This window comes from Zerene cesonia, chromosome 1, assembly GCF_012273895.1.
Source record: "Zerene cesonia ecotype Mississippi chromosome 1, Zerene_cesonia_1.1, whole genome shotgun sequence".
Classification (NCBI taxonomy): domain Eukaryota; kingdom Metazoa; phylum Arthropoda; class Insecta; order Lepidoptera; family Pieridae; genus Zerene; species Zerene cesonia.
In genome coordinates this window covers 10,228,116-10,244,878 of record NC_052102.1, presented here as the reverse complement: position 1 = coordinate 10,244,878, position 16,763 = coordinate 10,228,116, and the positions used below count along the sequence as shown (strand labels likewise).

The following is a 16,763-nucleotide window of genomic DNA, read 5'->3' as shown; positions in this document are numbered from 1 at the left end:
TATTTTCTAATTGCATATCGGTGTACCGCGAAGGTCGTTGATAAGATTGCGCAAATATCAATGCGATTCTCCCTTAATCATTGTTTTCGAATCGACAAATACTTGAATAAATGGAATTTTATTAAAAAAAAATGTGGTAATTTTAAATAAAACACCATTTCATAAAAATTGTGCGGATTTATTTATTGTTAGTATACAAATATGAAATAATAAAATTTCTACAAACATACAATAATTGTGTCTAATTGTATACTTATCTTTAACCTAAGATTTGTTAATCACATGACAAATTATTCATTACTTTTTATCACTTGTACATAATACATTTGTCTGTTAAGTTTTTTGTATCTTAACTTATGAGTTATATAACTGAATTGTAATTAATTATAATCAAAATCAAATACAGGTAAGTGTAATACAGACATATCATAAAAAGTAATGCAAATTAATAATGAAAAAATAAATTATAACATATTTTTTTAATCAATTTTATAAAACATTATTTCAATTTTGAATTTTAATAAATATTTTTATAATATGATTAATATATTATTAATAATTATTAGTTATTTTAATAAACTAGATGTATCTTTTGATTATAAATTTAGAATGTATAAAAATAGTGCTATACGTTTGTGTGTCCAATAAAAAATTGATAATAACGACATCTATAACTAACTTGGCCCCTGAAGTGACACTACGTGTAAATGACTCATTTGTAATTTTATTATAATAGTTTCCTAAATTAAAGTGAATTATAATTATATTTACAGCTTATTTAAACGGTAACACTGTTTTTAAATATTTTTTTAAAGACGGTAGCTAGATTAACTTTGTTATGAATTGAAGAATATTATCGTAATTAATTCAAGACAATAAATAGCCTTAATTATTTAACTAAGAGAAATAACTAGCTTCTGCCTACGTCTTCGCCCGCGTAGCCAGAGGAAAAAATAGAAAGTACGAGGTGTTTTCCCAATAGTGTATCGTGTATTCCGTTCCCGTGGGATTTCCAAATTAAAAACTCTCATGCCCTTGCTCGGGTCTCGACTATCCGTGTACTAAATCTAAGCCGAATTGGTTCAGTAGTTAAAGCGTGAAGAAGAGACACATCAGTTGTATTTTTAAGAAAATAGCTCAAAATAATTAGCAGCATTTCCCGGGTTTTATACAGATTTTTTAATTTTCGTGATTTTTCTTTATTTAAACCTTACATAACGATATTTGTATAAAAGTGCTATCTAATAATAACTTATATGTGTTTATAACTTATGATTAACTAATTTAACTAACTCTGAGGCACTTATGCAAATTATATATATTAAGGCTTGATGCATACTGAAGTAGGTCGATGTCAGTAAAGCGTTAGTAGTACCTAGAAAATAGCACAGAGTATATCATGTTCATCAAATAAATGTTTTTTTTCTTCCTCTTGCCCTCTTCTTTCTTTCTATAGTATTGTGTTATGTCTGGTAGAACCTTAAGGATATGAAAACCAGTGCTATAAATATTTTTTACGATGAGTAAGGAAAAGAGCATGTGGATCGGTTAATGTTTATCAAAATCTTCCCTTCCTCTATGCGTTATTGCTTGATTTCTAAATAATTTTTTTATTTATTTATTTGATTACTCCCTGGTACGGGCGAATTACGTAAAGTCACCATGAGAGGACAGCCGACAATGCAGTTTCAGCGTTTATTGTGGAAATGACGATAACTGACCTCAATTCGGCCATTCGTGTAGTTTTAAGTTAATTATCTATGCATTCATTATTCGATCGTCGAATAGATTAGATAATTTTAGTTTGAATATATTTTATTGTATTTTTTACTTTACTAAAAGTATAAGAAGTTTTTGTTTTTTTTTTTCGAATCTTTGGCTGTCGCAAACTTATTTGGCGTTTTGGTTTCTTGTTTTTATCTGTATTATATATTTATTACACACATATATGTATGTGATGTTACTTACTGGCAATAATGCCCTGGTGTTTAATAGAGATGCCACGAATAGTTGATTGGCCGAATACCGAATACCGAATATTCGGCAACGCTGTCGGCCGAAGCGCCGAATATTCGGCCACCGAATATTCGGCACGAAATACATGTTTGTCGGGGGCGCGTTCGCTGGAATAAGACAAGTAAAAACCTGTTTTCCTCGTTGCGTTGGCGCGGCAGGAGATCGATGGCTATTTGTTTCAATTCAATTGCGTGTAAATCACGTCAAGGATAGTCGCCTAGATAGGAAGGCCGATCCTTACAAGTGGTGGTTAGCAAACGAAAAACAATACCCAAACCTTTCGAAATTTGCTAAAGTGTATCTTTCTTCTCCTGGAAGTAGCGTGTATAGTGAGAGGTTATTTTCTGAGGCTGGTATCATTTACGATGAAAAGCGTAGTCGTTTGCTACCAATAAATGCTGAAAAGCTTGTTTTTATCCATCACAGCTTACCACTGATCAATTTTAATTACTGAAGAGTAGTAATTTGGAAATAAATAGATAATTTTGAGTAATATGATGTGTCTTTTTTACACGCTTTTTATTAGCTTCACCTGTATGTTTGTTTGTAACCGACTTCTTTGGGCGCGATTTTGACCCACTTTAAACGGCCAGATTTCGTTCAAACTTTGTAGATTTATTGAGGACCGATGACAATACACTAATTTGATAAAATTATTCCATTTTTCAATTTGCAAAATATGATTTTTGTTAAAGCGTGTTTTTTAGTTTTTTTAAACTATTATTTATTATTTCATTGATTTGCTATTCGGTATTCGGCCGAATAGTACTTATTATTCGGCCGAATACCGAATAGCTTAAAAGTGGCCGAATAGGCCGAATACCGAATAGCTGCCGAATATTCGTGGCATCTCTAGTGTTTAAGCCGCAAATCGTAATATATCGGTGGTCACTGGAAACCAGTGCTACAGAATACAGAAAGTATTTCTCTGATTTATGTTTATTTATTGTATTTTACATAACATTTTTCCTTTCTGTATTTTTAGTGCTTATGTTTTAAACTTAAAAACACTTTAATGAAAACCAGATTGGTGAAACTATAACATATTAAAATATATCAAACTGAAGTGCATGTAATGGGTAAGTTGATTGGACATTTCCAGAATGCACCAAGCCTAATAAATACAACAAATAGTATTATTATTTTGAGTTTTTTAATGTATTCATTAATATACGTCATTAACTTTATGTGTACGTCTGTATGTAAACGATACCTTTAGGCTCGATTTCTGACCCACTCGAAACTTTGTCCTAACGTTTACCGTTTTATACTAATGATGATTTTAAAGATTAAATAATTTCCTTATGCATACTCTGCATGCAAGCGAAATAATTTATTTGATTGGATCATTTTATCGTATTTTTCAGTTTATTTAAGTATATAGTTCCTTCACATTCGCTTCTTAATTTGATATTTGAATGACAAAATTTAAAAAATTCACGAAAATATTTATGTCGCTGAATATTACATCGTGCCTTCTTTGGTCCAAATTTATATTAATACACTAGAAATTAATTATATTAACTTATTTATTCGGCACTTATATTCTAGAACATTCATTTGCCGGTACAAGTTTTTATTGAATTAATGAATAATGTCTGCAATCGGGAGCGTTACCGCCGAAATTGATTCGAATTTGTTTTTAATTCAATTAATATTTTCGACGACTTTTTATTTTTACGCGCCTTTACCATTGCAAATTAGATTTTGCAGGCGAAGATTTTCACTATCGAAATGTCACCAAATACATTGTTTATTATGTAAATAAAACAATAACAAATAGGAATGGTCCTAGATTCTGATTCCTAAACTTCTTTCTTCGTTATAAAGTTGGATTTATAATTCCAGTAGGCGAATAATTAATAAAGATCCTACAACTGGAACACTATAGCTCGTTAGAATTTAATTTTGTTTATATTTAGATTTAAATCTCGTTAATTTTTCACACTTCTACCGATTTCAGATAAAGGAAACGGCCTCAATTTTACTCCATTTTGTTGGGTTTGTTTCTTCAGCACTTTCGACTGGGTGATCCGATTTTGATGATTGTTTTTTATTGTGGACAGATTTAAATAAGGTCTAGTTATGACAATTTTAAGGCGATTTGGTTTTTTTTTAATAATTATTACATTTTACGTAGAATTATAAAAAAAAATAATCATATTATCTTTGCTAAGAGTATTTCTATAGGTAAAACTAAGCTTAATGAGATCATAAAATATTAACGCTTTGCAGTTTCCTACTTCGCTACACTTTAACAAAATATATAACTCTAATAATGAGTTCGTAATTTATTTTTCTCTTACGCAATAATATTATAAAAAAAAACCTTCTTGTTTGTAAAACATATGATCTATTATATAACTTTTGTATTATTATAATGAAAAACGATTTAAATAAATCACTTCGATCGCATGAATTGAGACTTAAAAATCTTATGATACTATATGGTCTACACTTAGTGTCAATTTCTCTGTTGATAAAAAATAATTGAAATTCTGTAATGCTAAAATAAAAATTAAAAAGATATCGATTTTCAAACGTATTTATAGCATTCAAAAATGTCAATGATTTTTGGAACTTTCCATTAAGCTAATGTAATAATTAATACGAAATTTTTAAAGAATAGAAAAAATTGGATTCCTCCCATATCATTTCTACTAGCCTTGTGGTTTTGTGCCTAAAGGGCATTTTATTCTTTAAAAATTCTTGTTCTGAAATGTTTTTCTTTTTAAAGTTAACGTTCTTTTACTAAATATATGTTAAATGAATAAAATCTATAAATTTTATAGCGTCTTATGTAACACTAAAGAAAACTAAAAACAAATATACTGATAATTATCACCTACCGTTATTTCACTAAGTGTTTATCGTTTATACGATAATTATTTTATCGAAACTTAAGTTTCTAACGAATTTGTGCACGATATTTTTGTTCGTTCTATATCTTATTAGGTCTGCAACAAATCATGTCAACTTGCACGATTTTCGCTCGCTCTGTATCTTATTAGCTCTACATATCCAACTACCCGCATATCAGTTAAGCGTGCTTATGGATATTTCGCTGCGTCTTTGCTCATGTAACAACCCACGTCGAATTTTACGATATCCGCTCTCTCTAGACCTTCTTAGCTCTGTAACATCCAACTACCCGCATTTCAAATATGAGTATTCATGGATATTTCGCCATTGCTCTGCTCGTATAGACGACGCACGTCGTCGTGCGTCACCTGAGAGACAGTCGGGATCCTTGATATTGTGTTCACCATTGGTTTTACCTGACGAGTAGAGAAATTTGTTAGTAATTGAATAAATTAAAAAAAAAATCATCGAAATAGGTTTAAAAATGTTACCAAATGTATGTATGTCTGCATGGGAATAGTACTTATATTTAAACGCGAAAGTATGGATAGATGGATGTTTGTTACTCTTTCGCGCTAAAACAGCTTATCGTAGCCTTATTTAATTCGGTACAGAGATAGATTATAGTCTGGATTAGCACATAGAGTCCTTTTTCATTGCCGAAATCTTTTTTATTAATGTCGCGCTTTACCTAATAAATCTATATTAATATCATAAAGCTGAAGAGTTTGTTTGTTTGAACGCGCTAATCTCAGTAACTGCTGGTCCGATTTGAAAAATTCTTTCAGTGTTAGTTAGCCCATTTATCGAGGAATGTTTAAGGCTATATATCATTACGCTAAGACCAATAGGAGCGGAGCACCAATGAGTAATGTTTCAAAATCGAGGGATTTTTTCCCATTGAGAGCTTCCGCTGCCCAAAGTAACTATTCCACGCGGACGAAGTCACGGGCAGAAGCTAGTAAATAATAATTGTCACACCTTATTGTTCCCCAAGTTGAGGAACCCATTGGCCACACCACCGTTTGGCACCCCATTCTGTTGTGTCCCGTTGTGGGGCAAATGGGGCACGCCGTTCGCGTATCCTGCCCCCAGACGGGACATTGATTGGGCAAAGTGCTGCATGGTTGAAGTACCTGTAATAGGGTTATACTCAAACTCAACTCAAACTCACACTCACAATAGCATCGCAAACTCAAAATTATTCAAATATCTTTTTTTAAATGCTTTTGAGTAGTGTGTGTAAGCACATACACCGTCTATGCTTTTATATTTTGCTTATTTATCTAATATTATAAATGCGAATGTGTGCTTGTTTGTTCGTATGTCACGTCATAACGGATGGACTTTATGGAATGTCTTTTTGTGTCTGGAGTTAGTTGGGTGGCTACGGAATGACATAGGCTTATTTTTGCTGCAGTGTAATCTCATTCCCACTGAAATTTCCTCTGACTATGCAGACGATTTCGGTTCGAACATTTAGTTTTTATACTACATTATAATGATACACTAACATTATAAAGAATAGAGTATAGAATAAATTAATAAACATATAGAATAAATTTGTATTTGTGTTTGTTTGTAATGGATAATCTCAAAAACCACTGTACCGATTTGAAAAATTATAAAGCTACATTATCTGCGAGTAACAGGATTCAATTTCTTCACGTATCCTCTGTATAAGAGCAAGTGAGACAATTCAGTTGGTTCGACCATTAAAGCTAGTTGTTTTAGTCTTTTCAACATTATTCTTACCATTATTTGCTTCCGAGTTTGGTATCTGCGCGATGATTTCACTCTTCTCCATCTCTTCTAGAAGCACTCTTGTGAACTCTGCTCTTACGTCCTCTGAATCCGTGTCGCCATCCACCTGAATCGATTAAACTCTTAAAATTTATAGTTCTTTATACTTTTTTATAACCCGTCTTTCGCTAGAACGCGGTTTCCTTAGTTTTTTTTTTTGTTTAGTCTCCCCGTGACCACGCTCGCTGTAAAGTGTTCGAAACGTCGGGTTAATAATATAATGAATAATCGCGTTAAAAATCCGTTAAAAAGTTTTTTATTTCTAAATCTTATACTCGCGTAAAATCAAACACAAGAAAATACTATGCGGTTAGTTAGATATAATAGCGTATCTAAATGTCTTTTTAGGACAGAGCAAGCAAAGAAGCAAATGGGCCACCTGATGTTAAGTGCCACCGCCCATAAACACTTGTAACACTAGAGGTGTTTCGCTGGTCTTTACGTGACATATACGCTCTTTTTTTGACGGTCCCAACGTCTTTTTTAAATACATGCCTTTGTAACAATTAGTTGTAACTTGGACAAAGGCGTTTTCTCGAAAAATGGCGCTTTAACGGCGACATACCCGTTTAGAATTCCTGATTTCCATACATGAAACAGATGGTAGCACACATTTCGTTGAAATTGGTTAAACGATTGGGGCGGATACGATATATGTATGCAAGTGTGTTAAACATGAAATTAAACAGTCGATAAAACAGGAAAAATTAATAGTTTAATTTAAAATATCGGTCAAGTGAGTCGAATTCATGACACTTAACAAAGAAATTGGACATCCATCCAATGGATGAAAACGTATCCGGGCCAATCGTTACAACACAATATATATTATTAGCTTGATGAAAAGCTACCAATACTGTAAATTGCTCTTAGCATGGAGTTTTGATGTCCATGGATGAAACTAAGAGTATTGAATGGAATTTGATGATAAATGGAATTTTAAATTTTAAGTGTCGTTGTGTGGAGTTTAGTGTGTTGTTGAAATTTGGAGTATCATATATAGAATTTTCCATTCTTCTGGTGTGTGAGGTGATGACTCACGATGAGCAGGCGGTGCTGGTGGTCCAGGTGCTTGAGCATCGGCAGGCTGAGCTCGCGGAAGAGCTCGAGGCGGCGGCGGAAGGCGCCCACCGCGTCGTCGCGCCGCCCGCGGCCCAGCTGCAGCTTGGAACAGTCCACGAGGACCATGCGCGGCTCCGTGCCGTGCTGCACCAATTTTTTTTATGTCAGAGTCGGCAATGGAGCCGGTGGGTCGCCTGATAGTAAGCGCTAGCACCGCCCATGAATATTTGGAAAGACATAAGGTGAATTGCAGACCTTACGTCTATTCAAATGGATTGCCGGCTTTAACTTGGGAAGAGATTAATAGAGGATTAACGAGAGGAATAAAGGAAAAGACGGGAAAGGTAAAGAATATGGGCCAATATATGTACACTGGTTACATCAATGCTCAGTAAGCTTATTTTCTCTAGCGCCCCCTTTATTAATCAACAAGACGCTCGTCCCGGCTCCGCCCGGATATCAAGTTTCCTGTTTTATCCCAAGGGAGCATTTAATCGGGATAAAGAGTTTCCTTATCACCCAATTCGGCTCATATTCTTTAAAATTTTATCAAAATCCGTTCAGTAGCTTCAACGTGATTGACGGACAAATATCCAAATAATCAAACTTCCACATTTATAATATTAGTGTGGTAGTGTAATAACTTTTCCGCGTTTTCACGCAAAAACCTCTGTACCGAAAAATGGAATGGGCTGTATATGTACCACGGGTGAAACGGGGGCGAACAGCTACTATAAATAAAACGCGTGTTCTAACCAAGCGGGGTTCTGCCTAAAACTGGGGATAATATAAAAATTATATGCACTAACTGCCCACCCCGGCTGCTCCCGTGGTACCCATATTTCCACTACCAACTTACATGAGCAGTCATTTAACTATCCTAATGAAAAAATCAATCTACCTAGTCTTTAAATACGAATTTATCTGCCATTTGTTTTATTCACACCAGGACTAACTATTTAAAGATGAAAGAACATGCGAAGAAAGAATACAGAGCCATCTTTTCTCACCTCATTCTGATACCAGGTCATCTGCTCCAAGTCTCTAGGACACCCATCCAATACCAGACCCTGGCCGCTCCTGGCAGCATCAGCCACCACAGCTCGCACAAGCTTGAAGACCAGGTCCTTGGGCACCAGTTCTCCAGCACTAACTGCTGTTCTCGCCAGAGCACCGTCTGACGCTGGAGCGCCGCCTGCATCAGCTAAAGCTCGGAGCTTTTGGCCAAGACTGGAAAAAATATGTTAATTTTAGACTAAAAGATGAATACGAATTTCATCTTTGGGGTATTAAATCGACCTCTAGCCTCTTTTTTTAACGTGTCAAAAGCAAGAAAAAACATTTTGTAACTTGATGCCTTGTTTTATAACTAAAAAGTATTAACCATTTATAGCAACTTAATATGAGTAAATAACAGTAAATGCAGCCTTATATTTTACTCAAAATCTTTACAATCCAACTTATTTTATGTACTCTCTATTTCTTTAGTTTTTATTTGGTGTGCTGGTGTAATATTAACTGGTGAAATAAATAAATAAAAACATACTGCTACACTGCTCTTTCTATCTACAATTTTAACATTTAAACTGACCTAAAATGCATCCATCCCTCGCGCTGACTGACGGCCCTTTCACAGAGCACAGCTTTATTGCTCCCGGGTCCGCCCACCACCCACACTGTTGGCACCTTGGTGACTGCACCACGTACTCTTATTACCTCCGCCTGGAATACCATAAAAACCCTTACTCCTTACTAATGAGTTCTCATTAGAGTCATAATAAGAGTTTCACCTCGTGAATCTTCTATGCGTTGTGCGTTATCGGTCTTCTAACGTAAAATTTACATTTTCCAAATTTCCAAGCTACTACTATGCTATGAGATGCTGTCTATAACTGAGGAACAACATTGTGATGTTGAAGGATTAATATTCCTGTACCAAAAACGTGGTGAAGTGACAGCGTTGCTTGCTTCTTGTTGGACAGTCATTGTTAAAAGACAATATTGATTACAAGCTGTTCGCTGATGAAAAATAACAGCTGTCACTCTCTCGCCTCCAAACCATCTCCAGAGATAAAAATTTAAATACTCGTACGTATATTGTAAAGTGAAGATTATGTTGAACGCGCTAATCTCAGGAACTACTGATCCAATTTGAATTTTTTTTTCAATTTTAGATAGTCCATTTGTTGAGAAAGGCTATATGATATATATGTACCACGGGCGGAACGGGGCGGACCGCTAGTCATATCGTAAAACCACTACCTTGCGACATGATAGAAGGACAAAGCAATAAACATCTTCGCATTTATAATATACTAGCTTTTGCCCACAGCTTCGCACGCGTTAATATCGGAGTAGTTAAATAAATGTTACTAAAGAAAACACCATCAAAATGCGTGGCGTAATTTTAAAGATTTAAGCATACATAGGAACATAGGGACAGAGAAAGCGACTTTGTTTTATACTATGTAGTGAAGTAAGGATATGACTACCAAAAATTAGATATTCTAAGAAATCTGATAATACACGCCCTTGAACTGTTAATTTAGTAAAAGATGGTAATGACGATCAATCAAAGCATATAACATAAAAGGGTAAATAAAGCGATTCTTTTATCAAATGTGAACAAATATTTTGCTCAATCATTACAATTTTCTTTGTGTTCAGTCTTTTATTAATCTTTTGCGTATATTTATGTCTTTCTTGTGTCTAAACTAAGCCCGTTTGTTTTAGAACCCACGATCTAATTATGAAGGAGGTTCTTAATTCGTGATGTTATTTTTGGTTTTGCTTCTCAATAACTCCATGGGTTTCAACTGATCCGTGTTTGATAGGAAATTGTTGTCATATCGTCCCATTTTAAAGGAATTCCTACTTAAATAATTTCTCATACTTGTAAATGAAAAGATTTATGAGAGACATATTTTATTTATTTGTCCACATCCATACAATTTTCATGACTGATAAATAGTTTACCATATCAAGTTATATAACATTTTAAATTAAATTTTAAACACTAGCATCGATACTTGTAGGCAACTAGACCAAACCTTTTAACCTTTTTTGAGGGCACGATCCTCAACTATTAAGGATTCCTCATATTTCGGGTTATACTCCCGTCATTGTGACGTTAGCAGAACCCAGTGGACATATGGTACATTCCCATTCGGTTCAGTTCGGGTATGGCGAATACCCAGAAACTGCTTTTATATCTTATATCATACTTATACTATAAATGCGAAAGGAACTCCCTCTGTCAGTCTGTATGTCCTTTCACGCATTAACCATATAACCGATATATATTAAATATATATCTTGGTAACAAATCTCATCCATTTGGATTGCGTGAGATCTAACAAAGGACATAGGATATATTTTAGCTAGGACATCCCACGTGAACGGGAAACTTTTTCTCTGACTGCATGAGTTACTAATATATAATTTGACAATATCTGTTAATAAGGTAATTTATTTAGATTACAATTTAATTGAGATATCACAACCAATAAAAGCTTCGCACTTTACAAGGACCACAAGTACGCTTTAACCATCTCGACAAACAGGCCACACCATTCCAAATACCATCGTATCTAAGTATAATAGATTAATCTAAATGATGTGTAATTTTAATAAATATAAATCACTTTCATTACGACAGTCACGCATCAAGGTTGGCCGCCAAATATTGATTTTTATATTCATATTTTTATCTAGTTTCATATCGAATAAACACACACATTGGAGGTATATCCTACTTCCTACTAATATTATAAATGCGAAAGTTTGTAAGGATGTGTGTGCGTTTGTTGCTCTTTCACACAAACACTACTGAACCGATTGCAATGAAATTTGGTACGTAGACAGCTGGACAACTAGAATAACATATAGGCAACTTTTTATCCCGATATTCCTACGAGATACGAACTTACGCGGGTGAAACTCATAACTCCACATGGCGTAACAAATGGTTTGGAGCATTGCAAGCTTTGTTTCGCGGCTTTCCGAATTTGAATTAAGTTAAAATATTTAATGTCATTTCCTTTCATCATCATTGAGAACTAAAAAACTTATTAAATCTCGTTCAGTAGTTTAAAGTTTCCCTTAAAGTAACTCGCACCACATTATGCGTACGTCAGGTCCCCTAGCTACTACTGAGGGCCGATTTCTTTTCTTCTCACTTCCATTCTCTCTTTCCAACCGTCAATCCATTCCTTATCCTTTCCCCAGCGCATTCACAGAGGCACTACATTTGCGAATGTTCATGGGCAGTGGTGATCGCTTATCATAATATGCGCTATGACATAAAAAAATACTATTCAGACGCCTTTAGATGTTATCATACCTTAGGATTAGTATGATTTACACCATTCACTGGCATAACTTTCGGCATGGGCATGGTCGCAGCTGGCATATCTTGCTGGAGTGGCATCCCATGATCACCTGCCATAACCTGGCCACTCGGCGTGGCTTGCCCATTTATCATAGCTTGTCCAATTTGCATGGCTTGTCCATTTACCATGGCTTGTCCATTTGGCATGATCTGCGCAGGTCTTGGCACGACTGTTGTTGGCATATCGTCGTCTAAATCTTGCGCGTTCAGGGAGTCTGGTCTATGTCTTGTGGGCGCTGGTTCCACACCCACTATTTCACCTGGGATGCCTAAAGGAAACATATAATTTGAAATATCAATAGAATTACTACTCCTACTTTACTTGCTACCATGTAAAAAAATAACATATCTCGTAAATCTAAAACAAAATATAAAAACAGCAATAGTGGCAAAAAGGACCCCCCGTGAGCAAAAGCAGCAACCATTTTAAGATTAAAATGTATTACTTTACGCTGTATTAAAAAATAACTAGGTGTTCGCCATGTTTGTTTTTAACGAGGCTATAAGCTGGAATGTTTTACAATAAAAAAAAAACAATCGAAGGCAAAAGTGAACAGCTTCTATTTGTATATAGAACTATTTTATTGGTCTCTTTGATCTATTAGTTTGACAGTATAACTAAGAAAGTAAGAGCAATAAAGTAAAAAAAAAATATCTGGCCCATGAGGGGATCGAACCCGCGACCTTCGCGTTATTAGCACGACGCTCTAACCAACTGAGCTAATGGGCCGATGTATGGGTAGCTGAAAAAAAAACATGTTATTTTCTTTGAAAAATCTACACAGGGCGTTGGAATAAGCGTATAAAAAGCTAAATTATATTGAGAACACATGCGGTACACCATGTATAATATAAACATCAATTGCTGATCGTTACTGTCGCTATAACTTGAAAAAGAGTCATGAAAATTACCAGTATCATCCTACTAATATTATAAATGGGAAAATTTGTAAGGATGTGTGTGTGTTTGTTGCTCCTTCACGCAAAAACTACTGAACCAATTGCAATGAAATTTGGTACGTAGATAGCTGGACAACTGGAATAGCATATAGGCAACTTTTTATCCCGACTTATGCGGGTGAAACCGCGGGGCGCAGCTAGTCGGTCTATATGTTCTGCCTCGTTTGTATACACCTTCTATGAATCGCTGGTATCCTTATGACATTTCCTTCACCGATCGGATATTGAAGTTGACTATGTGGAGATAAATCCAAAAAAATCAATATAAATTTTAATCTAACCTAACAGAATTTACCTTTTCAATTTAATCTTATATGCGTTATAGCATTTTATACGTAAAAAAATCGTAGTGTAAAAAGGATTTTAAATAAAAGTTGTCTTTGATAGTGACGTATGGTTATGACATCATTAAGTACCTACGCAGTTGACTTCTATAGGGACTACGACCATCGATCCGATTATGAAGCAAATAGAGTTTGTTAATCTTATTCTAGAATCTAGAAGGTAAAATTAACATTTGAGTCTTTATGATGTTAATAAAAAAGGCAAATTTGAGTGATAAAAGAAAATCAGAGATATGCTATTTTTGGCACTTTTCTTTTTGTAATATTATTGTGAAGATATTTTGATAATTTATTTATAACTAGCTGGCCTACGAAACATCACATTAATTCTAAACTTTAAACATACCCTTATTACCACATAGATTATTGTAATATGCGAATCAGCTAAGTATAGGAATGTCAATGACCTTTATATGTCAATGTTGTGTCAGTGTCATTTGTAAATACTAATTTTTTTGAATTAATAAATCCTTTTTGCCGTTTCAATAATGGTTTATTAATTTTGCTTGAACTTTATATGTAATTAAAATAAAAATGTCTTAACTTAAAATATAAGTCACTTGAACTATAATGCCTGAACGAATTTAAAATCTCAACTAGCGGTTTCACCCGCGTAAGTACGGACTTATGGGGGACTTACGGGATCCGTATCCCGTAGGAATATCGGGGTGAAAAGTTGTCTACATGTTATTACAGTTGTTCAGTTGTCTACATACGAAATTTCATTGCAATCGGCTCAGTAGCTTTTGCGTGAAAGAGTAACATACACACAGACATCCTTACAAACTATCATATTTATAATATTAGTAGGAAGTAGGATGTAGGATAGGACTAATTTGTGACAGTATTGATTAACTTACTGACGTCACTAAATCGTAGGGAATCAATCGGATTCTTGATTGAATTACATAGTGAAAATTTTAACTATAATTTTTAAGGGAATTTATCTACAGAAAAGTTATACGTAACAAAACGATTTTTTTTCTGTTCTTGAAATAGATTTTATTTAATACATAATATTTTTCAGCTACCCTCATAACGGCCCATTAGCTCAGTTGGTTAGAGCGTCGTGCTAATAACGCGAAGGTCGCGGGTTCGATCCCCTCATGGGCCAAATAATAATTTTTAGTATCAATAATGTTTTAAGATGGTATTTTACTTATTTGCTAATTTACAATTTTTGCGATAAATTGAAAACAGCTTCAAGTAAATCTTACGCAAAGCAGTGAAAAAAAATACGTATTCGATATAGTGTTAATTTAAACCAAGCTTGTAGGAAAACTAGATAGAGTTAGACACATTTATTTATGGAAAGAAATAAAAGGTAATTTATTTTCATACCTTTGCAAAAGTAGAAATCAATCCCACACCCTAAAGAACAGTAACCAAGCCACCAATAAGTATTTCAATGGTCATATGTCTATCCCCAATACCCTTTCCGTTAAATTCCATCCAAATTAAAACAAAATATACATTTACTATTATACTCTTATACTTTTTGGAATCAATGCATCAATAGACAAAACTACGTAGAACCTAGTACTAGATCTAGGACACCCACCTCCAGTGCCGACTCCATTCATGTCCTCATCCTCAACAGCTGATAGTATTTGCAGCACAGCAGCTCGGAAGTCGCGGTAGACCTCCTCAGGGTTTCTCTCGCCATTGACCTAAGTGCAGAGCTTGTATTGAATAAAATGTATTGTGAAGTTACAATCAGAGGCAACCCTAACTGTTTATAGCCAGCAAACTCCTCCTAAATTAAAAGAGCTATGAGGAAAATCAACTGATTTTTTTTCTGACGTTTCAGAAAATTATTATTATTTTTTTTAACTACGGAACAACCCCCCTATTTTACCCATTTAAGGGTTGATGTTTGACCCTGAGTACTCAACTATCATCATCATCAGCCCATGTTCCCACTGTTGGGACACAGGCCTACTATTAGGGTATTCAACTATATTGATTCCAAATGTGTTCAAAATCGGTACAGGGGATTGGAGGTTGCGTAACAGACAAAAATAGTTTTATGGTTTGTTATCATTTGCACAAACATATTAAACTATTAGTTATAGTTGTTATTGGCATTCTCACTGAGATATGTGGGTCACAGCTAGGGTTGTCAAAACGTGATATTAGAAAAAAACAATTTTATAAAACCTTATGAAAAATCAATATAAAATAATTTAATTGATGTTATTATTGATGATTGCAATGAAATTGATAAAAATAGGTCAATCCGAGTAAGTATTTCACACGCCTTTTTATTTATTAATTTGTTTTCTTTCTTCTTATTTGTATATTACTAGATTAAATGAAACACTGTTGTACATAGGTACAATAATAAAGGTGTTTTATATCACATTTCAACGTCAATAATTCAATGATTTTTGTGATTGCAGTGGCTAGTTATTTTGGCAACATAATTGAATATTATTGAATAATAATTCGTCTTGTTAAAACATTACGTATGTTCAGTTCATTTCCATAAAATTAATCATAAATTAATGCAAATTCAATAAATGTAAATACGACGTTGGCAGCCCTATACTGCATCACGCCGTGGCCGGCACGCATAATCTGATCTTTAAATAAAAACGACTGTAAGATTCTAAGATCTCCATTTACTTTCATGAGAAAGTATCCATTTGTGTGTGATATTGTTTTAATTTGTATGAACATTAAATCAAACAAAAAATTTCTAATTTATCTAAAACTTATTGTCTCTACTCTCTTATTTTAAGAGTTATTTAACTTGCTCCTAAAGAGAAATATATATTACGAGTAAGAAATTTGAATATATTTGGAGCAGATTGACACTCGCTTAGAAGAAAATAACTAAAGAAAGAGAGGCAATTTATTTGATTCTACAAAATTACAATTAAAGGCCCGTTTCCTATCCGTCACCCTTTCCAGTCCATTCCTTCTCAGCTGTCAATCCTTTATTATTTCCTTATCCCATTCCCCTTAAATGCGGCCAACGTATTCCCAAAGGAGTTTGCGAATGTTCAGGGGCGGTGGTGATCGCTTACCATCAGGCGAACCACCCGCTCAGTTGCCCGCTATGACATAAAAAAAGACAATACAATTAGAACAATGCTATAAAATTAAAATAAAACATTAACTTTTATGTGTAACAGCACAATTAAAACAAATTAATGTGAAAAAATAAGATGTCTTGTAATTACAGATGGCGAGGTAATTGCAATAACGTTTCACGTAACTGTTGATGATGACTATTGTTATAATAATAAAATATAGTTTAAAAAACTAAAAAACACGCTTTTCAAGCACATCAAACTAAAAACTATAAAATAATTTTTAAT

The 16,763-nt window shown here is 34.1% G+C and overlaps 1 protein-coding gene and 2 non-coding genes across 3 annotated transcripts in view; 1 reads left to right on the top strand and 2 right to left on the bottom strand.

Annotated features, from left to right (window-relative positions):
• Positions 1-4,745: 4,745 nt before the first annotated feature.
• Positions 4,746-16,763, bottom strand: part of LOC119828387 — a 28,469-nt gene continuing 16,451 nt past the window's right edge. The window contains exons 6-13 of the mRNA XM_038350516.1: positions 14,999-15,107; positions 12,086-12,402; positions 9,335-9,465; positions 8,754-8,973; positions 7,723-7,887; positions 6,634-6,748; positions 5,860-6,014; positions 4,746-5,294 (exon numbers count right to left, since the gene is read on the bottom strand). Of these exons, the coding sequence (XP_038206444.1) occupies positions 5,175-5,294; positions 5,860-6,014; positions 6,634-6,748; positions 7,723-7,887; positions 8,754-8,973; positions 9,335-9,465; positions 12,086-12,402; positions 14,999-15,107 (1,332 nt within the window). The 3' untranslated portion in view covers positions 4,746-5,174. The remainder of the gene's footprint in view (positions 5,295-5,859; positions 6,015-6,633; positions 6,749-7,722; positions 7,888-8,753; positions 8,974-9,334; positions 9,466-12,085; positions 12,403-14,998; positions 15,108-16,763) is intronic.
• On the bottom strand, positions 12,790-12,863 carry Trnai-aau. The gene has a single exon. It is a non-coding gene; the product is annotated as a tRNA-Ile (tRNA).
• Trnai-aau lies at positions 14,478-14,551 on the top strand. Its single transcript has one exon. It is a non-coding gene; the product is annotated as a tRNA-Ile (tRNA).